This window comes from Candoia aspera, chromosome 7 (assembly GCF_035149785.1).
Source record: "Candoia aspera isolate rCanAsp1 chromosome 7, rCanAsp1.hap2, whole genome shotgun sequence".
NCBI classification, from domain to species: domain Eukaryota; kingdom Metazoa; phylum Chordata; class Lepidosauria; order Squamata; family Boidae; genus Candoia; species Candoia aspera.
Genome location: NC_086159.1, coordinates 8,579,798 through 8,606,730, shown reverse-complemented (window position 1 = coordinate 8,606,730; position 26,933 = coordinate 8,579,798). Strand labels below are relative to the sequence as shown.

The 26,933-nt window shown below is 45.9% G+C and overlaps 1 protein-coding gene across 1 annotated transcript; it reads right to left on the bottom strand.

Moving 5' to 3' along the window:
• Positions 1–480: 480 nt before the first annotated feature.
• On the bottom strand, positions 481–25,712 carry ZC3HC1 (zinc finger C3HC-type containing 1). Its single transcript, XM_063308228.1, has 10 exons — positions 25,470–25,712; positions 23,519–23,630; positions 22,427–22,577; positions 20,738–20,821; positions 19,392–19,519; positions 16,331–16,506; positions 14,445–14,664; positions 12,739–12,957; positions 4,095–4,295; positions 481–1,555 (listed from the first exon to the last, which is right to left on the bottom strand). Exons 1-10 carry the CDS (start codon positions 25,628–25,630, stop codon positions 1,487–1,489), a joined length of 1,521 nt encoding a protein of 506 aa, XP_063164298.1. The 5' UTR covers positions 25,631–25,712; the 3' UTR covers positions 481–1,486.
• Between the last annotated feature and the right edge of the window lie 1,221 nt (positions 25,713–26,933).

The following is a 26,933-nucleotide window of genomic DNA, read 5'->3' as shown; positions in this document are numbered from 1 at the left end:
ATTAGCTGGACACCAAGGCTGCTTCCTCTAGGATTGGGTGGGCTACAGCACTCAGAAGTACATCCCTTCCTCCTTCTGCACCAGAGGCCTATCTTCAAGGACTACAGCGTCAAGCTCCATGGCCATGGTGGCTCAGAATTCTGGGAGTTTCAATCCCATCACTGGATTGGGTCTTTTGAAATGCTCTTTAAAAGGGGCTCTCTTCCCTCTCCACACTGTAGTCCACTGACAGCTTCACAAGCAGTCAACACAAAGACTTTGAAATGCTTGGTTTCAGTTTTCATCCTCATCACTTCTACCCTGGCACGAGATGGCCACTGTGGTACAGTGCTGAAGGCGTTGGATTAAGACTAGGGAGACTTGGGTCCAAGTCGGTCCTCAGCCACTGGATGACTTTGGGACAGTCTTTCTCTCTGCCTCACATCTCTTGGGAGGAAGGTGGGATCCACATCATGAGAAGAAAAGTAAAACGAACACACCTGAATTCCGTTGTTTATTTTGTACAAACACTGCATGAAACATCAGAATGTGGGCTTTTTAATAAAGGGGTACATCTAAGCAAAAGGCAGGCATGCTGTCCAGCAGTCAAACAGCTCTCACCAGTGCATCTACAACACTGGATCCAACCACAGATGTTCAGGTGGTTTTTAACATACACAACGTTTAAGGCAAGCCCTCCCCAACCTTCCTATATGTCTCCAGGGGGAAGACAATTCTTGAGATTTCAAAGTACAAAACTGGGGAGGAACATGAATTTTCTCCCCAGAGGAGAGATTGCATACCATCACATGGAATTCTGTACAATCTTTTTTTTTGCATGTAGAAATAAGAAGCCAGACAAGTGTTTCATTATCATCCTGGTTCCCCCAAGGTGGTGCAAACGGACCAGGTTTTGGCTCAACTTGAGTCCCGGGTGGTCAGCGCAGTTTTCCATTTGATGTACATCACAGGGCTGTCTGGCCCCAGTGGAATGCCAGGGACTGATATTGGTGCTGGTGCTGAGAAGGTCTGATCAGCTCCCCAGAGCCCTCCCCCAATCCCACAGACTTCTTTGCAGAGGCAGGAGGAAGTAAGCGAAACCACAGCCAAACGCAACTCCATAGCAAGGATGAAGAAAAGATGCCATGTGGGAAGTTGTTGACCACCTTGTTGCAGGACAGATCCAGCGAAGCTTAAACGAGGGGTTTCTCAGTGTTCTGGTGCTTGTTTGTGCAGTGCAAGGGTTCCAGAAATGCTCACACATCCCTGCCCACCTCCAAAGGAGCAGAAGTATTTTTCTGTGTCTGCAATGCAGGCATCTTCTTCCGTGTGGTCCTGGCATCGCCCAGGCTTCTGTCTATGAATGTGGGTGGAAGGCACGCCTTACCATGGCAGCTTGGCTAGACAGTAAGTAATAGTTTCTTCCTGGGCTCCTCCCTGACTCTATGGGAAAAGTTCTGCTGATCATACTATGTATTGTCCTGATGCTGCCTAAAGGCCCAGGTCTTCAGGAGGAACAGGCTGCTTCCCACTGACGGAAAATCTGGAACACTTTGCGGGATTTCGTCGAGAGATTCTGCGGAGGGAAGGAGAGGGAGAGATGCCAGTAACAGAGAAAGCGTTTATGTGGAGTGACACAGTTGTAAAGGAAAGGCTAATATGATTTTAGACTGTGTTAACAGAAGCGTAATTTACCAGTCTTACAAGGATCCATTTTATGTACTTCATCCCTCTCCTATCATCTCGTAAAGCCCCGATCTCCTCACCGCTGGCTTACAAAATAAAAACGAGACAAAACAGAGGAATCTTTGGTCCATCCGGCTTAGTCTGGTTGATACTGTCAGGCTGTGAAACCTTTGCATGCAAAGAGGTAACTAGCTGCTGCTCTGGATTCACACTAAACAGCTTTCTATGAAACCAGATTCCAGGAAAATTTGAAAACTTCCTCAGAGATGGTATTAAAAGCTAGGAGGAAGAATTTCAAGAAGACCTTTAAAGAGGTCATGCCTGTCTCCTAGAAGAAGATTTTCTACCAATTTCCTGCTGTGCAGGAAATGCAGAGGATGGTATCCAGTACTAGATGTTAACACTTCTAAAGGGAATAAATCAACTGGAGCAGTTTCAGATGAAGGCAATAAAAAAGTTTGGAAAAATTAAGGCGATCAAGCGCCAGAAGAATGAAACACTCGATGTCTGAGTGCACACATTATGCTAAACCAAGTTTACTAAACTATGGTTTGTTAAACAAAGTAGACCTGGCTAGAGTTACCCATCCTGCTGCTGTTAACCAGAAGTGGGCAACCTCCAGCTTGCAGATGGTTTGTGGTCCTCTAGCACCCGGTTAGTAGACCCAAGATCACTTGGAACAGATGGGGCCAAATCTGTCCCATTTTTTTTGGTCCTTGCTGTTTGGGGGAGGCTGCAGGAATTCAGGGTAAATGTGTGTCTTCCAACTCCCTAAATATCAGATCCATTTTCCTGATGTTTTCTGAGGTGGGTAGTTTTAAGGAGCAAAATTGGGGCATTAAATCTCTCCAAAAGTTTGAAAATTAACCCTACTCAATCTGGTGACCTTATGGCCTCACTGGCTATGCCCCAGGAGGCCCTAAAAAATTTAAAGTGTACCTCCTGGACAGATGGAATTTATTCACCCCAGCCATAAATCAGAGTTTACAAACACCTCGGTGTGTTTACATATTGGCTTAATCAAAGCCAATTGAACCCCATTCTGGCTTAGCGTGACAGATGAATCCAGCCTGCAAGTTCCTGAAGAATTATCCTGCCCTAAAGGGTAGGGCTACTTTCCATGGGCTCATTTAGGATTTTCTGCACTAAGCAGGGAACTGGACTACTAGGACTGTAGTGTCAGTGTTCTGCACTGGTCAAACCACCCCTAAAGTAGCGTGTCTGGGCTTGGGCACTACGTTTTAGGAAACCCACAGACAAACTGGAGCGTGTCTGGAGGATAAACTTACAAGGAACTGTTGGAGGAGTTGGATTTGTTTAGCCTGGAGAAGACTTCAGGAACATGTAAGAGCTGACTTCAAGTCAAATCCGAAGGGCTGCCATATAGAAGATGGGGCAGAATTGTTCAGAAAGGTTCCAGAAGTGAAGGCAAGAAACAAGGGGTTTAAGTTCCAAAGAAGTTGGTTTGCGATAGATATCAGGAAAACTTTCCTAGCAAAAAAATCTCTTCAGCAATAGAATACGTTGCCTCAGAAGGTGGTGGACACTCCCTTGTGGAGGTGTTTAAGCAAAGGCTGGATAGCTACCTGTCAGGGCTGTTGAAATAGTGGATTCCTACACCAGGAAGAGGGTTGGACTGGACAATGTCCAAGGTTCATCTAAATCCTTCCAATCCAATTCTATGAGCTACATCAGGAGAAAGCAGCATCTAGCCAACTTTATCTGGACACAGAAACTAAACTGGACTAGGGTTGGGGCTAGTTGGCACTGTTAAGCAGTTTACAATTTTGTGTGTGTGTGTCCGTCCACCCATCCGTCCATCCATCCTAGGAGTGTGGGCTAGACTGGAAAATTGAAAAGCATCACAGGTAGAGGCAATGATACACCACCTCTTGTGCCTTGTCAAGAACAATACATGGTTGTGTCCTTGGAGTCACCAAGAACTGAGGGGTGTTTACTCACTTACTCTCTTGAAGCACAATAAGGAAGGAACCTCCTTCTTGCCTATGCTGTACACCAGTGTTTCTCGACCTTAGCAGCTTTAAGCATGCTGTGTGTGGAATTCTGGGAACTGAAGTCCACACATCTTACAGATGTCAAAGTTGAGAAACTTTGCTAGAGACCAACTAGCTGACCACTGGTGCTCTGCCAGCCCTTCCAGGTAAACCAGACAGGAAACACGACTAGAGGAACTAATTCTACTTTATTGTAAGGCTACATTGATAGAATCTTGCAAGTCTGTAAGTACAAATCTCCCGCCCTCCCTATTTATCGCTTGAATGGTCAAGGAGGGTCTTTCCTAAGTTTCTTCTTTAGACTGCTACCCTCTCTCGGACTCCCTTTCCTTTTATCTGATCACTCCCCAGGCAGCATCTCTTCCCTCTATTCTTCAAGGTCACCCTCACATTCTATCACATGCTCAGACTCACCTCAGACTCCAGACGGGCTGGCCTTTCCGCATGTCTGGAAGCCTGGAGAACCTTCAGGACCACCTGCCAGCCAAGGTCTGCCTTCCCCTCCAGGCAGTCCCCGATGGCCCCCAGGGCCATTGCCTCCTTCACCTCATTGACCCAAGGGCACCAGTCACGGTGCTGGGCCAGGGGGTCAAAAAAAGCCCGGGCAGATGAATCCTGTTAGGGGAGAAAAAGAGCCTGTGTTCACACAACAAAATTAACCTGGCTAATGAATTAACTCACCTTTACCTGAGCTAGGCAGATTCAGATATCCCATCAAAGCACCAAAAATGACTTTTAATATGGACCACTCGGTTTTGGACTGACCTGACCAAGCCTTTGATTTAAGATGTACTGGAGAAAAGAAGATGAATGAGAATATATCTATCCAGCCTTCCCCAAACTGGCATCCAATCTTGTTGAACTGGGACTTTGACTCCCAGTTGGCTGGGAATTCTGAGGCTGAAGTCCAAATCCTTCTAAAGGCATCTGATGGGAAAAACCTGATTGAGCTACTGGCCAGTTGGAGCCATTTGGGTGAGAAAGAATATTGTTTTTATTGTATTTTAATCTTATTTATTCCAGTTTTATTGTAAACCGCCCAGAGCCACTCTTCGAGGGAGATGGGCAGTGACAAAATTTGAAATATAAGTAAATAAAATAAAATGAAATGCAAAAGTTCTGTCCAGCACAAAAAACTCTGTAACCCTTATCAAGATCAACTTGGCTGTCTTAACACATTTCAAGAGAGTCTATTTGCCTCCTTTTTAATGCCAATTTATTTTTTATTTCCCTTTGGCAATGTTGCTGGGGAGCTTGAAACTCTGTTGTATTTTTGTCGTGCCCTTTAAAAATTCAGCATTTCAGGAAAGCCTGCAAGTTTGTTTTCCTCTATGTACCACCAAGGAAGATGACCCCAATGGAAAACAAATTATAGGTACAGGCAAAAGTCCTGTGCAGGGCCCACTTTGTCAATTTTGGATTGCCAATTTTAGGGAAAGCCAATTCCCAATAAATATATTTATGTGACACTCTTCTGTCTATATAGCTAACTTTAAGATGTGTGGACTTCAACTCCCAGAATTCCTCAACCAGCAATGCTGGCTGGGGAATTCTGGGAATTGAAGTCCACACATCTTAAAGCTGCTAAGGTTGAGAAACACTGATCTATACTTCCCAGAGCCACAACCCCCCTCAAAAATGGGTGGAATCAGGACAAAAAAAAAAAAGGTATATTAATTGAATTAATTACCAAGGATTAAAATTACCTGTTGGTAAGACATTTGCTACATTTATAAAACTAATTAAGCTGTCATCTACATATTCACCATTCTCATCTCCTCAAACCAGCTCTTAGACACAGAAGCATACAGCCACGTACGTACACCTTTTCTTCTTTTCAGCAGAAACAAGAAAAAAGGAAAGGTCGGGGGGAAGGAAGAAGAAGGGGGAACTGAAGACAAGGTGAAGGGAAATGCCATCTACCAGGGGAAAAAAAAAGGAGAGAAAGGGTTAAATTAATCAGGGAAGCCCTATTTTCACCTTCAGCCCATTTCCTTGCACTAAAAAACTTCTACAATGACTCCTTCCCCACCCAAATCTTGAGTATTAACTTGGTTAGAGAAAAGGGCTGCAGAAGTATATTCATATATGGGGCAGGAAGCAAGAGGTTCTCCTCCTTTGCAAGACCGCAGGCAGACTGCGCAGATGTCTTCTGCTCTCCTGCCTGCAGGTCTTGGCAACTCTTTGACTACTAAGCTGCTCTTTAAATATGAAGCTCTCTCAAGCGCAAGGGTGCTAGAATGGCCTTGCAACTTAGCCCTCAGAGGCTGGCTTGCAACAGTTGCATCAGCCATTTATACATATATACATACATACGTACAGTATATACATATCACATGGTTTCCTTTTGAGATAAGCCACATTATTCAGAGCATGGAAAACAAATAAGGAATGATAAACAAAAGAAATCAAGGTGTGAGACAAGAAGAAAAGGCAATGCAACTCAATCCAATTCACACAAACACCATTCATCATACCTTTCCATGCCTTTCTGTTCTTCCGAACCCACCTCGCTTCCCCAAGGTCATTAATTCCTTTCTGTTCTTTAACTTCTCAGCTCTCTCTTTTTGAGGATCTCATCAATGCCATCCAACTGAGACTTTCCCAGTCTTGTCCTTTCCATCCATTCACTCCTCCTTTGTGTATTTGTTCTACAACTCAATCCTCATGAATTCTCTTTATGTAACCGAGCCACATGAACATATATCAGCAGCTAGAAGGAAGGAAGGAAGGGAGGAAGGAAGGGAGGGAGGGAGGAGCAGAGGAGTAGACATGCTAGCAGAATATGCCACATTGGGACCACTGGCAATAGCAGTGACTGGAGGGAGGGAAGGGGCTGGAAAGATGGGGGTGAGGGGATGGGAGGTCGCCCAACTGGGAGTTGCTGAGTGGAGGTAGTAACAAGGGAGCCTTGCCTTACTCACCCTGTAAAATCACTCAAGGATGCCTCCAAATTTTGTGGCATCTGAAGTCTGGAACAACCAAAGCATTCCAGGTCTCATTTCTACTGAACCATGGCTGATTCAAATTGGTCCAACATCGTGAGGGTTTGTTCTGGGTTGGCAACAAAACACGTCCATCCCTTGACCTGATCTCTTATCATAGAGTAGGAAAGGACCTCAGAGGCCGTTTGGTTCAACCCCCTGCTCAGGGCAGGATCCGCCAAAGCAATTTAGACAGAGGGCTATCTAGCTTCTGTCTGGACCTCTAGTGAGGGAGAAGAGGCAGCCTGTTCCACTGGCTGACAGCTCTTAGCCTCAGGACATTCCTCCCACCATGAATTTATTTCCCTGCAGTTCAAGCCATTGGTTGTGGTCTTTGGGGCCATAGAGCACAGATACACTCTATCTGAACCCCTCTGACTACCCGAAGACTCCCATCATCTCTCTCCTCCGCCTTCTCTTCTGTAGACTAAACACCTCCGTTCCCCTTTCTTCATAGAATGTGGATCCATCTTGGTAGACCTCCTCTGAATGTGCTCCAGGTTGTGGTTATCCTGTTTAGACTATGGTGCCCAGAACTGGACACAGGACTCCAAGTGGGATCTGACCAGGCAAAGTAGAGTGGGACAACTGATTTCTGTGATCTGGACTCTTATGCTCTAAGTTCTTTTTCATACATCCCCAAATAATATTTGTCCTTTTAGTGGCTGACTCACCCTGCTGGCTCACCTGGATCACCCACTTCACCCTACTGTGATCTACTAGATCAGGAATCTGGTAGCACCTGTTTTGATTAACAAAATGGCTCGTTCTTCAGTTATGTGCCTCTCCATCCATTTCCGTTTTGTCCCTTTTCTTTTTTTCAGCGTTTTATAAAGCTCTCTGGATATTCACACTGGTTACTTTAGACATTTTCCATTTTTCCTTCCAGTAGGATTCATTTGTGATTTTTTTACCAACACACTTCTTAGCTACCCCACTCTCACAGCTTCCTTCTTCCTTTCCTGTTCCTTTTAACACACCCAAACCCTCACTTCCAGGTAAGAAAGTGGGCAGAATACACAGCTATTTCCTCTTCATACTGGACCTGCCAGCTGTTCGAGGTAGGCCAGGTCAGGAAACAGACCCTGCAAGGACTGTTAGGACTTGATTGTTGTTGGGTATAATAACAGAGCCTTGGAAGTTGCCAAAGAGAATCAAGGTGAGGCTGTCTTGAGTCTCCTCCTTACTGCTTACCAAAGCTGAGGTTTTGCTTAGTCTTCATTAACGGCTTTTGCATTCCTTCACTACCTCTGCCTCCCTTGACCATGAACCTTCCTATCAGCCATTGCACATCTCAAGGTTTCTCCAACTACTTCCTTACCTTCAGTGAACATCTTACCAAGGCACCCGAGTGCATCTCTCTCTCTAATTTATACAGCTGCCCGTCTCACTTTTACAGGCGACTCTGGGCAGCTTACAACGAAGTTAAAACAGCAATAAATACCTAAAAAATACTATAATTAACAAAAGCATCAAAAACTATTTAAAAAATAATGTACAGGTGGTCCTTGCAACCATTTGTTTAGTGACATATGATGGTGCTGAAAAAAACTGACTTATGGCCAGTTCTCACACTTACAACCACTGCAGCATCCCTACAGTCAAATGATCATAATTTGGGCACTTGGCAACCATTTATGACTGTCACAGCATCCCATGGTCATGTGATCGCCATTTTCAACCTTCCTGGCTGGCTTCAGGCAAGCAAAACCAATGGGGAACTGTGCGATTCACTTAATGACCATGTGGTTTGCTTAATGCCCACAGTGATTCGCTTAACCACCACTACAAAAGGTCTTCAAATCAGGGCAGATTTGCACAATGACTGCTTCACTTAGCCACCGAAATTCTAGTCTCAATTGTGGTTGTTAAGCAAGGACTACCTGTACAACCTGCAATAACGATTCATTCCTTTTTTTTTCCTGTCTGACATAACTACCTTGGCACTTGACAGTATATTATGTCCTTTGGACAATGGCTGTTTCTATAGAAAGTTGTTTCTTTTAAGTTTGAAGCCACACAGAATCATTTTGGAATTGGAGGCCTAGAAATTCACTCCCTTATTGCATCATACAATCTGTTTAATGTTCAACACAAATGATTCAGACTCTTAGTGAACAACGCAGCATCACAAAAGTACATACCCATTCATGTCCCCAACCCACACACCTCTAACATCACTATAAACATTCCTTATACATTTGTCCTTAAATACATTCAACAACCGAGGGAATATCACTCATCTTGTCTTACTCCCTGCTCAACACTGAACCATCTGCTAAATGTTCCATTTACTCTCACACATGCTTTACTTCCACCACATTCAACAACTAACCTTTAACTGCACATTTGCACAACGCCCATCCTCATTCTTTTCAGCAATCATTCTCTTACATGCATTTTTTCCCCATTCATACACAGTATTTTTCATTCCGCCAAGCTTCCCATTAGTGTAACTTCACACACCCTTTTATGGCCCTCTGCAAGACAATTCTTTTCACTCTGTTTCAAGCAGTTTCCACATCCTCTTTCCTTACATCTTCCCATTCATTCTTTCGGTATTGCACTTCCCTTTTCCGTAGCCCTTCTATTTTTACTCTACTTTCTTTCTTTTCCAATTATTTTTCCCCAAGACCCACTTCTGACACTACCAACTAATGGTTTGTCCCATAGAATCTCTCATTACCTTTGGATCCTTCACTAAATCTGTCTTTCATCATAAACAATTACTCAAGCATACGTTAAGATTTATAGTCCTTCCTTTGCCAGGTGTATATACGAATAAACTTATGCTTAAATCATATATTAAAACCAAGCTAGTCTTTTTCTAAGCAGATATTCACCATACTCTTACCCATTCTCGTTTACTGCTGGTCACAAAATCACTTTTTCTGTACTATCTCATATGATCCATTCATATCCCCTAGCAGAATATTTTTCTACCTCCTCTGGATCTCATTCATTCAGAATGTTGCTCAGTTTTCAGTTTTCATCCAAACTCATCTCTGATTCTTCCATTAACTGGAAGAAAGCATGCAACTATCACTGGCCCATGGAGCCCTACTTTCCTTTGACCCCCACAACAGTCTGATGTATATTTCATTCATAATTAAACTTCCAGCTTCACTTTCTTCCAGGGACTGTATTCATGAACTCCACAAGATCTTGTCACTTATGTCCAGATTTATTATACCCTTTCCCTTTGTTCCACAAATACAGAACACTGTTTTGATTACATTCATTCATTCACGTTCTTTACTACTGATTCCCTTTTATATTGTTTAGAGGCATCACATTAACACCTAAGGCCACGGTTTTCCCACTGTATCATACAACTGTGAAAGCTGCACTGTCCGAAGGGCTGAATTCAGAAACCTCCCCAGCTATGAACTCTGGTGCTGGAGAAAATTGCTGAGAATTCCTTGAGAACAAATCATTTCATGCAGAATGAAGTACAGGAAGCACTACCAATGAAGCTAAAGCTTAGACTTTTTTTTGCACACAGACTGTCAAGGCAACTGGCCTTGGAGAAGACCTCGACACTTGGAAAATCAAAGGTAATCACAAGAGTCAGGATGCTAGGAGCTACCACTGATGACAAAAACTGGAGCTTCCAAAAATTCAGAGAAACAGATGCTCCCTGCAATGTAAGGTCACTTGTTTGTTTACCCTGATCATGGTTTAAATATGTTTGCCAGGATGATTCTTTTAAGGGTTTAGATGGATGGTTTTACTTTGTGGATAATATCCTTATAAATAAACAATAGTAATAAGATGTAGTTAGGTTATTTTTTGTTAGTTTAGTTGGCAAATAGGTGTAAATTATAGTGAAAAAGAAGAAAGTTTGTTAGTTTATTAGGTGAAAAATTATGTTTGAAGGGGTTTCTCAGGTTTTTTTAACTGGGAGAGAACATGTGTTTCAGAAGCCAATGCTATATTGAGAATTGAAATGTTTTATAGAAATAATGTTCATTATAATTTAAATTGGAGTAAGAGATTGATATTCATTTAGGTATATCTGCTGTGGAAAGTCAGAAGTCAATCTGTTGCAGTCTTTTTTGTACTTTCACACCTTTTTAGTTTTCTTCTTTTTCTTTGTGGGTTCTCTTGTTTCATCCTTTTCAGTTTTATCTATATGTTGAAAAAATTTAGTAAGGTTTTAATACAAAAGCCTGTAAGGTCACTTGGAAGTGACTGAACAACCACCACCATTATTCTTCTTCCATTCCAAACGGTCATGATCAGATGAGCTTATAGATGCCCGTCAAGGCTTTGGTCAATCAAGGGGTTTTAGGAAGACAGAAAATTGTGGACTAGGTTACCCGCCTTAGTCACATCTGTGCCACGTGCAACATTCCCTGCTGCTGCTAAGGATAGTCCCGGTCCTCTTTGGCTGTTGGACATGGACCACAAGTGCAACCACAGCCCAGTTTTACCCAAGCACGCTCACACTCTTCTGTGCGAACTAGGATCTCCAATTGAGAGACTGCCTTGCAAGCCAACCGACTGTTCCCTGCACCCCACCAATTAGAAGATCCAAGCAATGGGAACGTATCGTCCTTGACCGTGAATAGGCTCAGGAATTCCCAATATGCGTCCGAGCAGAAAGATCACCCTCTTTCCATCCTACAGGCTCAGCTGGGCTGCTGCGTGTATTCAGGAAAACACCCAATCATTTTAAAATCGAAAATAGTATGGCTGCCTTTCCACGGTAAAACGGTATTCACACACCAATGCCCTGACACACCCCGAATAAATCAACAAATCAACCAGCCAGCCCAAAGTGTACAAGAGGTAACCTCTAAAATTTCTATATGGCTCTTTTCCTGGCGGGGGAATTCTGGGATTTCGAGTCCACATCTCTTAAAGCTGCCGAGCTTGAGAAACACTGCTTCTCAGTGGAGGAAGGGCTTCTGCAACCTCCCTGTGTGCTGGAAGGAGCGCGCAGCTTCTGTAGCACCGCCCCATGTTGAATGAGGAAGCGTTAGGACAGCTGGATGTGAAGTTGGCTTATCCTCTTTTTGGATCAGGGGTGAGAAATCTTTCAGGTGGCGGGGTGGGGGCTCCACCTGCAGAGATGCAGGTGAGGAGTCCCCTTCCCTTCTCCAATAGATGATTAGCAGGGCTTTCAAGTGTGCAGTGGTATGTGGGAATGACCTTGAGAGACGAGGGGAAGAGATGCTGCCTAGGGAATGGTCAGATGAAAGGAAATAGAGTCCACAAGAGGGTAGCAGCCGAAAAAGAAGAAACTTAGGAAAGACCTGCCCAGACCACTCAAGCGATAAACAGGGAGGGAGGGTGACTTGGACTTTCAGACTTGAAGGTTCTGTTAATGTAGCCTTACAATAAAGTAGAATTAGTTCATCTTGTCATGTTTTCTGTCTGGTCTGCCTGGAAGGCTGACATCAATTTTGCAAGTCTGAAAGTACAAGTCTCCTGCCTTTCCTTTTTACCGCCTGATATGTTAAGGCAGATCCTTTCTAAGTTTCTTTCTCTTTTCATTATCCAGCTGTGGGTTCCTCCACTTATATCTGATCGTGATCATTCCCTAGGTAGCATCTCTTCCCCTCATCTCTCTTAAGGTCATCCCCACATACCATTACAAGTGCCATAACCATTAGTTGCTAGAGCATTCCTAGAAACACTTGACCGTCTTCTCCCGGTGCCTGCCACACAGCTGTAGCCAGTTGCTGTGGAGGGCAGCCTCCAGCAGGCTGCATCGGAGAGTCTATGCAGCAGAACCAGCCTAGAGAATAAGCACCCTTCCAATGGTGCCTCCAGCACGCCATCTTGAGCACCACAGGGAAGCATATCAAGTCTGCCCAAGGGGTCCCAACCCTGCAGTTACATTTCACGTCTTGGCAAGTGAGGAGGGCAGCAGCAGGTGGAAAGAGGAAATTTAAGTAGCAGAAGCAACTGGGACAATTTTCTCAAGGTCCCCTCCACAGTTTTAGGACCATCTATTGATTAGTGGGACCCGTCCTTCCCTGTTCACCACAGTGAACCAGATCTGGGAGTAGGGCCCCCCTTACCCGAATCCCCCTGCCCGCTGAGGCCCTCCATTACGCACTCACCGAACTGCTGGAGGAGCACAGGCGTGGCCGCTTGGCTTTCCGGTGTGGGCTGGACGGCACCTCCATGCCCAGGCCATAGATGTCACCTTGCCCCATGCTGCGGGTCACAGGCCGGCTCCGGGGGGTGGGGCTCGCTGCTTCGGCATCGGGGCGCTCGCTGGAGCTTGTGCTGTCCCCGCCCCGCGTACGGCTGATCACTGGGGACGGGCTCTTCTCATGCTGCAGGAAGGAAAAAGGGGGCAACAGAAAAAGTTAGGGAAGTTCACCAGATTCCAGAGTCAGGAACTGGAATCCCAAAGGGATTCCCAAAGGAAGGAGAGCAACAATAGTCTCACTCCATGAATATTTGGGAGGTTATCCCTATGTGTGTGTGTCTGTCTGTCTGCTTGCCTGCCTGCCATACAGGTAGTCCTTGCTTAATGATCACAATAAGGACCAGAATGCTGGGTGCTAAGGGATGTGGTCATTAAGTGAGGCACTACGTGACCAGACCTGATTTTACAATCATTTTTGTGGCGGGCATAAAGCAAGTCACTGCAGTTGTAAAGTGGGTCACATGGTTGTAAAGCAAATCATGACAGTCACAAAGTGAATCAATTGCTTCCAATTGATTTTTTGGGTTGGAAGCTGGCTGGGAAGGTTGCAAATCGTGATCACGTGACTGCAGGATGCTGCAAATGGTCGTAAATGCGAGCTGGTCGCCAAATGTCCAAATCGCAATGATGTGACTGCAGGAGTGGTGTGATGGTTGTAACTTCAAGGACGGGTCGTAAGCAACTTTTTCAGCCCTTTCGTATATCTGAACTGTTGTTAAGCAAACAGTCATTAAGTGAGGACTACTTGTAGCTTATATTTATCCATCTACCCATCTATTCTATCCACTTGCCAACCTACCTGGGCTGGCCAGCCAGCCAGCCTGCCTGCCTGCCTTCCTTTTTTAATTTAATCATAATAATTCATTAAAATTTATACGCCACCCAACTCCCAGCAACTTATTTATCAAATTTACATCCTGCCGCAGTCATAGCAGACTCTCAACAACTCACAATAAAAAATGAAACCCAGTAATCAAACAAAAAGTCTTGCAAGTGCATTAATCTTGTATCTTCCATCCATCCTGCATTCCCAGACTAAGTAAGCTGAGAAGCAACCATGCCCCACTTAGCTGGGCAGGACCAAGGGAGCACGAATTACCCAGATTTCAGCGAGGGGCCTGTAATGCTAATTGGGGGTTAAATACAGAACCTTGAAAACAGCAGGAGGCATTTCCACCTGCATCTCTCCTGAGTTCATTGAGGCAGAGTCCCTCGAAGGCCTCGGAAGGCTCCTTCCAGGGTCCTCCCCACCTGGGCTGAACTGCCACAGGTGAGACGTGGCAACCACGTCCCCTTCTGCCTCTTGAGTGTTTAATCTCCCTTCGATGTCTTTCTCAGCCTCCACTCAGCCTCTCACAGAAGCCTTGCTTACTGCCCAAATGCAACTGCCAGGCCCTTCAGCGTGATTCAGCGTGTTGGGCAAACCCAGAGGATCCAGATTTAAAAGGAGTATGGGATCAGGAGAGCGAGCCCCGACAACACAGAGATGTTTAGAGAAATCTTCCTCGTCAGCCCACAGCAGCCCATTCAAACCTGGCGGCCAAGACTGCTGCCAGAGACCTGCCCGCAGGACCCTGCCTCCGGTGCCTGGCCTTCAGCTTCCCAACGTACCTGCTCGGAGCCCAGAGGGAAATTGGTGTCCTGACTCCGGGTGACCATCCGTCGCGGAGAGGTGGGCCCCAGAGGGACTCTGTCGGCAGCAGGGGCAACGGCAGAGATGATCTCGATCTCAGGCTCGGTAGAGTCCATCTGGTGGAAGCCCCACAGCCCCACTTTCCTTATGCAGCGGCAGCAGCTAATCAAGGGGAGATGGATGGATCCAGGAGGAGGACTGTGGTGGGGGAACCCAAGAAGATGCCCCCCAAAGAATAAGTCAGAGACCAAAGCAAACTCACTTCATGCAAGGCAGAATTTAAATACCAGATACTGTGTGCAAAGATGTGCATATTCTCAAATATCTGCAGATTCGAGTATTTGAATACTGAGTTGGCAGGCAAGTGGCAAAATTCAGGGTTTTCAGATATTAGCAGTCCGCAACCTGAGGTCCTAGGCCTTAGGATGGCCCCTGAATCCTTCTCTGCAGTCCTGTGGCACCCCGTAACCAAAAAAGTATTAATCCTTACAGCTGGGCGGTCATCCAGATTCAAAGGAGCGAAAGGGATTGGGAGGGCCAATTGTGATGCACACTGTGCCCATTTGCAGCTTCTTAAATCAAGCACATCTTTTCCTGGGATTGCATGCTTGCCGCTTTGTGAATTCCAGGAAAAATCCATTTTTTTTCAGGAGTTGGCCACAAGTGTGATGTGAATGTCCACGTGTGCTCCGGATCATGTTTTCCCCACTGATTCTGGATTGCTGAACTGCTCTGCTAAAAATCAGCAGAATGTCCCACGGTTCTGAAGTGAGAACATACAAAAAGCTTACCTTAGGAAAGTGTTTCTCAACCTCAGCCACTTTAAGCCATTCTGGCCAGGGAATTCTGGGAGTTGAAGTCCACACCTCTTAAAGCGGCTGAGGTTGAGAAACACTTCCTGAAGGTAAGCTTAATGTAGCTTAGAAAATAAAGAAAAAACATACTAAACCCAGAAAAACCTTAAATCATAAACCCACCCCATTTTCACCATGACTTCACCCTCCTCAAAAAAATGTTAAGCTCAGTGCTGGGGGCCATCGAAAGACTGTGATTTATTTTTTCTATCGCCTTTTCTTCCTCTTTGTCCCTGGTCTGGCCCGTGCTGAAGTTTAGACTGCCAGCTCTTTGGAGAAGAGACCAGTTATCTTGAACCCAGTACAGTTTGGAATCTGGGGAAAAAAAAATCCCGCACGAAAGCAACAGGAAACGACTTCCAGATAGTTGCCACGGAAACCTGTGGTGCCTCTGTAGCCACCTGGAAGTGAGGCTGAGTCACTGAACTGCAGAGCTGGAAGGAACCCTAAGGGTCATCTGTCCAACTGCATCTTTCTCTTAAAGCTTATTGTGGGCAGAGACCTACTGCATTAAATTTTCTAGGATGACAAGCAGACTGAAGAAGAAGTAAAGAAAAGGAGAACATAGTTTTGTTAACTATGTTAACAAAAGGAATTATGGCACCATTGTTAGGCAATAAATGCTAATGACAACAGGATGACAATTGTCTAGAGCAGCCTTTCTCAACCTTTTGACCCTGGAGGAACCCTTGAAATATTTTTCAGGCCCTGGGGAACCCCTGCACATTCAGGCTCAAATATAGGCCAGAAGTCAGAAAATTATTATATTTGTTTCATAGGTAGGCCTGAATAGATGCATGAACAGTGTTCTTAAACTAAAAACAAAGAATGAAAGTTATATCTTTCATGTGAAGTTGCCCGAATTTGAAATATTTTTTTAAATAGATCGTGATCTCCCAGGGAACCCCTAGTGACCTGTCGCGGAACCCGAGGGTGGCACGGAACCCTGGTTGAGAAACCCTGCTCTAGAGAATGAATTGGACCTTTTCTGATCCTGATTTTCCGCATACCTGCTGGTCCAGCCACAAAGGGCCAAGATGCAAGCCGTGATGTGGACTTGAAGAAGGTCTGAAGGCCGCTTGGCTGATGTCTTCTCGTCTTCAGTTTTGCAGTTCTCCTCTTCCTCCTCCTCCTCCTCCTCCTCCATCAATTGCAAGAGAAAGCCAACCTTTTCTTCCGTCAAGGACTGAGAAGCAAGCATACTGCAGTCAATAACTCAATCCCATCAAATGGCTATCAGCTTCTTCTTGGTAGATGAATATGATTTCAAGCACCTTGGACTTCTCAAAGTGAACAGAGAGATGCAAAACCTGCTGTTCTGGGAATGAAATATTCTGGACAATATTGGTCTTTGGATCATGCTGATCTGATGTTCCAAAGATGGTCTGGACATATTTCTTCATTAATTTATAAAGCTGCCTGTCTCACATATGTGACTGTGGGCGGTGCACACAATTAAAATAACAAAAACTAAGCAATCAACACAATAAAAAAACATTAAAATTCTATTAAAAGCAGTTAAAATATTATAAATAGAACAAAAAACACAGGAGAGCACATTCCTAAACTTCTACGCAAGGTAACCACTTCATAGGCTCTATAATTTTTTTTAAAATTTATTTATTGAATTTGTCACCGCCCATCTCCTCCGAGCGGAGGAACTCTGGGCGGTTTACAATATAAAACAATAAATATATAATAAAACTTCAATATAAAACACACTATAAAACAATTTCACAGAACTACCAAATATAATAAAATCCAGATGGCTGTGATCTCACTCAGTCATTGTATAGGAGGGGCACTTCAAGGCACTAGCCAGCCCCAAGTATGACTATTCTCTTCCCTACCCCAAGCCCGGTGGCAGAGCCAAGTCCAACTTCCTCTGGAAGGCCAGGAGCGATGGGGCTAATCTCACCTCCGGGGGCAAGATGTTCCAGAGGGCGGGTGGTACTGCAGAGAAGGCCCGCCTCCTGGACCCCGCCAGATGGAATTCTCTTATCGACGGGGCCATAGCATGCCCTTTCTGCATGATCGGGTGGGACAGGCTGATGAAACGGGGAAGAGGCGGTCCCTTAGGTAACCTGGTCCCATGCCATGTAGGGCTTTATAGGTGATAACCAACACCTTGAGGCCTGATGGCAACACCAGGTTTTAAGGGCCTTCCGGAAGGTCAATAGGTTCAGGCCAATCTCACCTTGGGGGAGAATGATGTTCCAGACAGAAAAGGCCCTCCTCCTAGGTCCTGCCAGATGAAGCTCCTTAGCAGACAGGACATGGGGCTGCCCTTGAAGACTACCTAGAAGCTTCAACTGGTCCAGAATGTAGCAGTGCAAGCAGGGATAAGCTTGCCTTGGCATGCCCACATGGCGTCCTGCTCTTAGAGCCGCACTGGTTGCCAATATACCTCTGGGTGTGTTTAAATGTGCTTTTCTTTTTTTAATCGTATGGCATAGCAGTTCGGTGTTCCTGCATTTTTTTCTTGCTGGGAACTCCTTGTGAGGTCCAGCAGCCAGATGTGTAGACTATTTAGCCGTGACAAGTCACGTTGCCCGGGGTGCACCACGAGGAGGCTAGTCTACATTGCACCAAGTTGGGCTGAGAGAAAGTGACTGGCCCAAGGTCATCCAGCCCGCTTTCATGCCTAAGGCAGGACTAGAGCTGACAGGCTCCTGGTTTCTAGCCCAATGCTCTAACCACTAGACCAAACTGGCTCTCAATGTGCTGGTTATCACCTATAAAGCCCTACATGGTATGGGGCCTGGTTATTCCAGTGACTGCCTATCTCTCATGGTTTCTGCCCAGCTGGTAAGAACTGACAGATTGGGGGCACTCCAGGTTCTCTCCAGTGTCATCTTTTGGAATCCAGAAAGTGCACCTTCTCTGTCATGGGGCCTGTTTTCTGGAATGAGTTCCCCCAAGATCTGGACAGCTCCCACCATGATGACATTCAAGGTCTTGAAAACCTGGCTCTTCTCCCAGGTCTTGAGAAAGGGTGGATGGAGTCCTGTTCAAGGTTGGTGTGTTGTCTGGATTGCCACCTTGCAACTATTTTGGAATTCTTTTTGGGTTAATTTGACTGTATTCTTATTTATCTTTTTTTTATGTTCTTTATTTTGTGAGCCGCCTAGAGTTGGTTGGAATCAGGTGGTATAAAAATTGAACAAATGAATAAAGAGTGAATGAATTTGTTGATAGAAAGGGCAAGACTATGAAAATTGGACCAGGATGGAGTTGATGAAATCCTGAAAACACACAGGGGAGAAGGCGATGTCCCAAGTGGTGGTAGAAGCACAGATAGTTTGCAAGAATAGAATAGTATGGAGAGGTACAGGAAATGGTGTTGGTATAAATTAACTAGATTGAACCATGTTTCCTTTTTTTGTCTCTTATATCTTCTCTTTAATTTCCTTTGCTTACTACTTCTTATTCCTTTTTTAGGGTTTTGCATACAGGTAGTCTTCACTTAACAACTATTTGTTTAATGACAGCTCAGACTTATGACAGTGCTGAAAAAAACACTTACAACCAGTCTTCCCACTTATGACCGTTGCAGCATCCCCACAGTCACATGACCACGATTTGGGTGCTTGGCAACCAGTTCAGATTTATGACCATCACAGCATCCCGTGGTTATATGATTGTCATTTTCTACTTTTCTGGCCAGCTTCTGGCAAGCAAAGTTAATGGGGAACTGCATGAATTGCTTAACAACCACACAGTTCGCTTAACATGTGCAGTGATTTGCTTAACGACCACCACAAAAAGGTCATAAAATCGGGTCAGATTCGCTTAATGACTGCTTCGCCTAGCAACCAAACTTCCTGGCCCAATTGTGGTAATTAAGCGAGGACTACCTGTAATGTTCCTTATCGTGAAAGGGGACAGTGTGAGGGGTATGCACTGATGCTCAGATATTCGGACAAAGATTGGACCTGGTCATCTAACACAACACACTCTCTCCCTCAAGGCCGTGGGCTACTCATCATTCCCAAATGGGACAGACCTTGAATGGGATGCTGGAAGCTCCCTTCCCCTCACCCCCCTTTAGCAGGATGACCAAGAGCTTACCATGCTTTTGAGATCGTCTGGCTTCAGCGAGGGCAGCTGAAGCTGCAGCTGACACAGGTTTTGAAAGCGCTCAAGGAAGTCGTTGAAAAGAGCGCGAGGTTCCTCGACCAGCAGGACTGAAAAGCGATCTAGCCCAAAACAAAAGAAGCAGACTAGCATGAAAGGATGCCTGAGGGCTGAGATGCACAGAGGTGCTCCCTAGCGGCGACTACATTTTTAATTGCCCTCCCACCTGGGAGATTGCATAGTTTGGGGTTTTTCCAATTCGGTGGCCATAGCAGACATCATGAGAAATCCCCGTTATTCAACTCCCCAATCCCTTTCAAGTTCCCAGTCATGCCGCATGTGCTCGCTTCTGAGTTTATAAATGGCACAGGTTCTGTAGGACCCTGAAAAACAGGCCCATCGCCACCACCAGATTTGGAACCACCCACAATTCAGGGGCACCTGCAGGGGGATGGGGGCAAAAGAGTCAAGTTGGTGGTTGTGGCCACCGTCTTGACTTTTCTGACCTCTCCCACAAACACCCTTGCCACCATTTGGATACAGGGAGCCCGAGATGCAAATTTTTCACAGAATCAGAGAACTGGAAAGGACCTCAGGGGTCTTTTGCCCCAGCCAGACAGAAGGTTGCCAAATCTTTGCTTGAAAACGTCAACAGCCTGCCCACAGTCAAGGGAGCATATTTGGGGAGTGGGGGGCTGAACCACACTGCCAAATTTTGCTGAAAAATTGTTAGCATGGTGTCCCTCAATCTTTTGGAGAAAGCTAAAGATACCAGATGCAGTACAGTTTTGTGCACCTAGAAAGAAGCCCCATTCCAAATCTGGCTCCACATCCTTGTGGGATGTTATCCTAACTGTCTTGCTCCCCCCAGCCCACAATGGCTATAAATTGTTCTCCGGTTTCCCTCCCCTCCCCTTTAAACTGCTCTAGACTCTTCTGGGAGGAAGAGTGGCACAGAATAACAATACCAATACAGGTTGTCCTCAACCTACAACCACAATAGGGACCGGAAAATTTGTCATTAAGCGGTTGTTAAGTGAGGCATCATGTGATCACACCTGATTTTATGACATTATTTGCAGCAGTCATTAAGTGAATCAAGCAGTTCTCCATTGATTTTGCTGGTTGGAAGCCGGTTGGGAAGGTCGCAAATGGCAACCACATGACTTGGGACACTGCAACTGTTGTAGGGTTAGGGTTAGGCTAACCCTAACCCTTTCATCAGGGCCCCTTTTGAGCATCTCCCACATGCAATGGTGGGGGAGCAGTCAGCATCTACATCTGGAAGATCTGCATGTCCAGCTGTGACCCAGCTTTGCTGTTTCTTTCTCCTTTCTTACCTGGGCAAGGACTGTCTGGCCAGAAGCAGAACTTTTCGTGAGCTGCCAGCAAAGCCTTCTGTAGCTCCAGACATCGCTCCTTGTCTAGAAAGCAAACAGGCTGGGTGAACAGCAGAACCCCCTGAGATGCAGAACCATTTCAAAGATCATTCTTTCCAACTAGCCAAATCACAACATCCCCTGGCGCGACAATTAACAAAGCCAATATCCAGATACCTGTAAACGTAAGTGAAATTAAAATTCTCATGGGTGAACTAGAAAAAATAACAGAGTAGGAGCATTTAAGGGGAAATTTGTACCGACAGAGATTGGAGGGAAGGATCCTCCTTTGACCAGTCTTTTCTGAGTTTTCAAAATATGAATCATCCCCAAACTGGGGGAAAAAACCTGCCCACTCTGATTCTGAGGTCATACTATTAGGTTAGCTAATTTTAGAAAAAAGGAATCTGGGTGGTTAGGTGCCTCTGAAAACTAGTTACTAGGAAATTGTCCCTTATGCCCTCCTTGTAGGCCATAAAAGGACACATGGTCATTTACTTTGGTCATGTGACCAAGGGGGACACTGCAACAGTCGTAAGTGCGAGGACTGGTCGCAAGTCACTTTTTAAAGCACTGTATAACTTTGAATGGTCGCTAAATGAATAGTTGTATGTCAGAGGCAAACCCAGCCAGGCTGTTCAGGCCCCTCACAAGAACAATGCACAGATGTCAGCTGCTCCTTGAGAAATGCCCCGCTCTTAGCCTGTTGAGGCACACAGGTGGGAAAAAGAGATGCACAACCCTGAACATGGGGATGGATGGATGGACAGACATGGTTCAAGACTTATAGTTGGCAATTGCTTTTTTTCACCTCTCAATACACTTTTTTAGTATCTCTAATCAAACCTGTTTAGCAAAGAGCTGGGCCCTCAGATCTCTGCCCACTAGCCTTTGAGTGGGAGTAACAGTCTGGAGGACAGTCCACGTGGGTTTAGCTTCTGATTAACGCACCGCAGAGCACAGAACTAATCCTGCTGGAAGCAGAAGTGAGAAGAGTGTGCAAGAGAAGTGCAAAGGACCGGCTGCTTTTGTTACTATCAGTGACAGAATCAAAACCTCTAAGAGAAGCTTGCGTGTAACCTCAGCCTTGGTTACACAAGCCATCTGGGTGACTTTGGGTCAGTCACTCCCTCACAGCCCTAGGAAGAAGGCAAGGGCAAACCAGTTCCAAAAACATTGCCAAGAAAACGGCAGGGACTTGTCCAGGCAGTTGCCAAGAGTCAAGACTGATGTGAAGGCCCAAACAAGCAAAACAACAGGAAAGACAAGGGCCTGTCACGATCTTCAGTGCCTCCTGATCTTGGAAAGAATACAATCAGCAGACCAGCAGAAGCTGGGCAAAAAGACCTTGGCTGCAACCTGCATGTGCTGCTCTAGTAGAGCTTGAGTCTAGGAGAAGCCCCAAGTCGTGTAACAGCTCCTTCAGGAGAGTGCGGTCCCACTGGGAGGAATAGACAGAATGTCCATGGAAACAGAGGCTGTTGTAACTTTGAACCGTTGTTAAATGAATGGTCGTAAGTCAAGGATTACCTGTAATCTTTACCCAAACACTATGTCTGTATAATACCAATCATGAGGTGGTGTAATACACCTTGTACTGTTTCCATTCGCCTTCCAGATTTAACAGACTGGACACCAATATGCTCTTACACTTGCTGAAGTCAAAAGCCAACTGCAGACTGGCACAGAGGTAGGCCTGGCAGCTGGTGCATTTCAACATATCACATTCAACATTGGTCCATCCGTACTTGGCACAGATCAAGGGAGACAGCTGGTGGGGTTTGCCTGCCCACTTCAGAGAGTGTTGGTATTAAGGAAAGCAACTCAAGTTTTGACCTTCCTATCAACTTCCATGGGCTAGCATGAAACTTCATCCATCCTTCACTGCTAGCTACTGGATCTCTCAATACCTGAACAGCCCTTAGCCTGGATCTAGGACTGGAAGGGGATTATTGCATGTTTCATCTCTGGAGTCACCTCCAGTTTCATTAAAAATAGCACTTCCCACTTTAATTAGCTTCTTCAGTTCTAGTTCCTTTCCACCCCTTACTATTTTAATTCTGACATCCATTCAAAGGCCCAGGCCATAAGTGGACATCCTGTGGCTCAAGTCATACCTTATTTAGTGGCTCCCACAACATCTCCAGCTTGCTCCTCCCATCCCAAAACAGAAATTTGAAAAAAAAAAAAAAGCAATCTGTCCCTGACTTGGCACACTTAGGTGACAATGGGGCTTGTCACCACCTAAGAGCCATGCCCTCCCAGGCCCTTTAATTATTTCTAGGGCTGACAAGATTTCTTCATGTGAATTTGGAGAAGCTGCCATTTTCCATTTGCAAGAAACAGAAACTGAAAATAGTCTGCAGCTTTCAAAATCCAGACCTGCAAACTGAGTATAGAGCAGCCACTTCAGGACTATAGAAATATGAGACCTAAGATGAACCTTAGGCCTGTCTAGGGGGCCATGTTTAAGACAATCAGACAACAGTGTCAACAGCCCTGTTAACATACTGTTTAGCCACAGTATGTCAAGGGAATACAGCCCAACTTTTGCAGTTGGCTTATAGGACATGCTGAATTTTGTGAAGACCAGAGAAAGCCCACATAGCTGCTAAACTCCAAATTCCAAAATGGGAAAACTGCCAACTGGTTGGCATGGCTCAGAAATGTTATTCATTTTGCTTCCACGGTGCACTCCCCCCAAAGGATAAAGCAGCCTCGGACCTGGGAACAAAAGGATATGGTGAATGTTTCCACTCTACCGAAGAAAGCTTCTTTGCTGGTGGCTTCAAAACGCAGCTCATTGGTCTGGGGAGAGCCAATGGCTACTTCATATAAGGCAGAGGAATCCTTTCTGAAATGCAAGTGAGAGGCCTCAAAGAAATGATTTTCTGTTCGCAAAATGGTGACAAGCAGTGGTTTTTCTCCTATTCCTCCCCCCCATTCAAGCACCCAAAAGGGTATAAAACTAACCTATGGTGTAGGAATACACTGATGTCATTCTTGAATTGGCTGGGGCCTTTAAGGCCATCCAGTCTAACCCCCTGCTCAGTGCAGAATCTGAATGGAAACTTCCCAGACAAAAGGTTGCTTAGCCTCCACTTGAACACTGGCTCTGCTGTTCCACTGCTCTTCTTACAAATGATACCCACTGAAATTGGTATCGTTGCAAGGATAATATGCTGCAGATGTGGAGCGCTACATTTAAAGCCAACGAGGTGCTTCAGAGCACAAGGAGATCTGCCACAGTGTGGTGTTAAGGTATGGGTTGTGGAGTGGAGAGATCTGGGTCCAAGTGCACACTTATTCATGAAAGCTCACTGGATGACTCTGGACCAGTCACCCCTCTCAGCCCAACCTGCTCACAGTTTGTTCTTTTTTGCTGTGAGGAAAAATGGGAGAAGGAGGCAGTGTTTGTACATTCTTGGAGGAAAGGTGGGATATAAACCTAACAAAGAAATACTGCACCTTTTCCAGGATCATCCAACTACCCTCCGCAGCTGCTATATGATCTCAGGAAAGCATGGTTTTGCTTTAAGGAGCTGTGGACAGGTACATGTGCTTTGAAGCAACCTTTTGAAGTTGTATCCATAATGATGCAGAATATTATCTGGATATTTACAAAGCACAATCCAAAGCATAATTAGCTACAGACCATGTGGTAAAATGATGGCTTCTTTAGGCACAGAAAATAAACTACTTCTTCAGTTCCCTTTTGGCCGGCATTTAGAAATAAGATAGCCAGGTACGCATCTTTTCTCCACAAAAAAGACCAAGAAGCCGCATTTGCACACACTGGTGTGTCTTTGTTTTGTTTGTGGCTTAATGTAAAATGTGAAGCCAGGCCTTTTACTAACATTAAGGTACCAGACCTGGCAGGAAAGAGGAATCCTGCACCTTACCAACACACAGGTCAATACAAAAGGCAACCCCCCTTAGAATGAATTAGCTCTGTAACCAGGTTAAGCATGTTGGGTGACCTCAGCCTGGGCTACACCAGGAGATCCTGGTGTAGGATCTGATCTGATTTGATCATTGGATGCTCTTAGGTTCTCCCAGCCTTACACATCCCTGTATGCTCCTAATGAAAGATTCCTATTTGTTTATTTTATTTAAATAATTATATGGCTACCCATCGCACCACAGTGACTCTGGGTGGTGTACAAACATGATGATGATGATGATTATCCTCCCAGAGTTGCTTTTTGAGTGAGATGGGCAGGGACAAAATTCAAAATATAAATAAATAAATAAAAATTATTATTAAAATTTTATCCCTTTTTAAATTACAACTCAAGGCAGCGAACATACCTAATACTCCTTCCTCCTCCTATTTTCCCCACAACAACCACCCTGTGAGGTGGGTTGGGCTGAGAGAGAGGGACTGTCCGAAGGTCACGCAGCCGGCTTTCATGCCTCAGGCGGGATGAGAACTCACAGACTCCTGGTTTTTAGCCCGGTATTTTGATCACTAGACCAAACTGGCTCTTATTAAAACCCAACTATGAAAGCGATGGTTCATGGCGTCCCAATAAACCAGGACCCTTCCCATCAGAGAAACACACCCACCACCACCACCACCGGGCCGGGACCCACGTCTTCTCGGGCCAAATCGCCGCTCCCCCAGCAGCCGGGGAGGAGGCACGGCCGAGATGCTGGCTGGAGGCGGGCGGGCTCGGTTCTCCCCGCTCACCTGTCCAGGTCGCTCTCCTCCGGCGCGATCCCCTCATCGATCAGTTCCCGGACCTTCTGCGGAGTGATGGCCGGGGACTTGGGTTTGGGCCCCAAAGCGCCGCCCTCGTTCTCCGGGGCAGCCGCCGCCGCAGCAACCGCCACAGGGCAGGGCGCCGCCATCTTGGTCCTTTGGTAGAAAGCTTTCCCCCCGCGGAAGGCCGGAAACAGAAGTTCCGGGGAGCGTTAGTTCCGGCCTCGCGCTGCCGCCGGCTTCTGCAGTCCCTTTCTGTCCCGTTGTGCAAAAAGGCATGGGGCTGGAGAGGGGGAGGGAGGGGTACAGTGAGAAAAGCTTCCCCCAACTTGGTTGACCTCCCAATGCACTGGACTGCACATGCCAACCTTTTCCAGCCCTGCCTATGAATTTCTGGGAACGGCAGTTCAACACGCCTGGAGGGCACCCGGTTGGGGAAGGCGCCTGGATTAGAACAGGATCGAGGCGGGACGTTCCGACAAGCCGGTTCTACGCCGCAGGTTGGTCCTTGGAGGGCGACATGGTCTGCTCTACATGTGTACATCTCCGCGGTGGTTCTGAACCCGCTTCCTGGCTGGGTCTCCAGGGGAGCAACGCCAAGAACCGGGAGCCGCCTCGGAGGAATCGTGTTGGTGATGAAGGAGAGTTGTATTTCTCTCGGCCGTTATGCATTTGCATTTTTGTAGCTATTAATATAATTGCTTTTACTTGTAATATTGTTCGGCTATATAAATCGGTTAAATGAATGCCTGCCTGGTCTGCAGCTTTTCAGCGCCTCCCCTGGAGACGGACAAATTAAAGTCTCCCAAACCCCCGTTACGTGTGAAAATGCGAGAGCATCCTACGAAGAGGTCAACCTTGCACGAGTTCAAGAGGGGGCGGGGGGGGACTTGCCATGGTCTAAAATAGAATAGGCAACAACCACTTCCTGAGCAAGAAAGCTTCAGCTTCTGGCTTGGCCAGTTAAACGGGGTCTGATTAAGAAAGGAACTTTCAGGCCGGGTTGCCTGCACGTGCTGAAACCCATTTTCTGGATTCACACAATCCACTGAACAGTAAACCAACCTCCCAGGGGAGCGCGCATATAATATAATACACCGCAAAGAACCGACCGTCACCCCTGGCTGGGTGGGAGACTCAACTGAGACCTTGGAGAGGCTATTTAAAGTCTGCCTTTCCAACCTGTTGCTTTTCCAATGTGGTCACTGTAATTCCCATCATCCCCAGCCACTGGCTGTGGAAGACGAAGTTGGACTGCAGAAATCTGAGATGCAACCCACTCCCAGATGATTTCAGTACTATGGTCCATTCGCCGCCGAGTCTCCCGAAAATTGTACTTTGCAGCTAGGGGCATCCCTATCGCAGAACTACAACCCCCATCAGCCCCTACGAAGAGGGCGCGAGAAGCCTTTCTGGCTTCGATTGCTTCTGCCTACGCCCCGTGCTGACGCC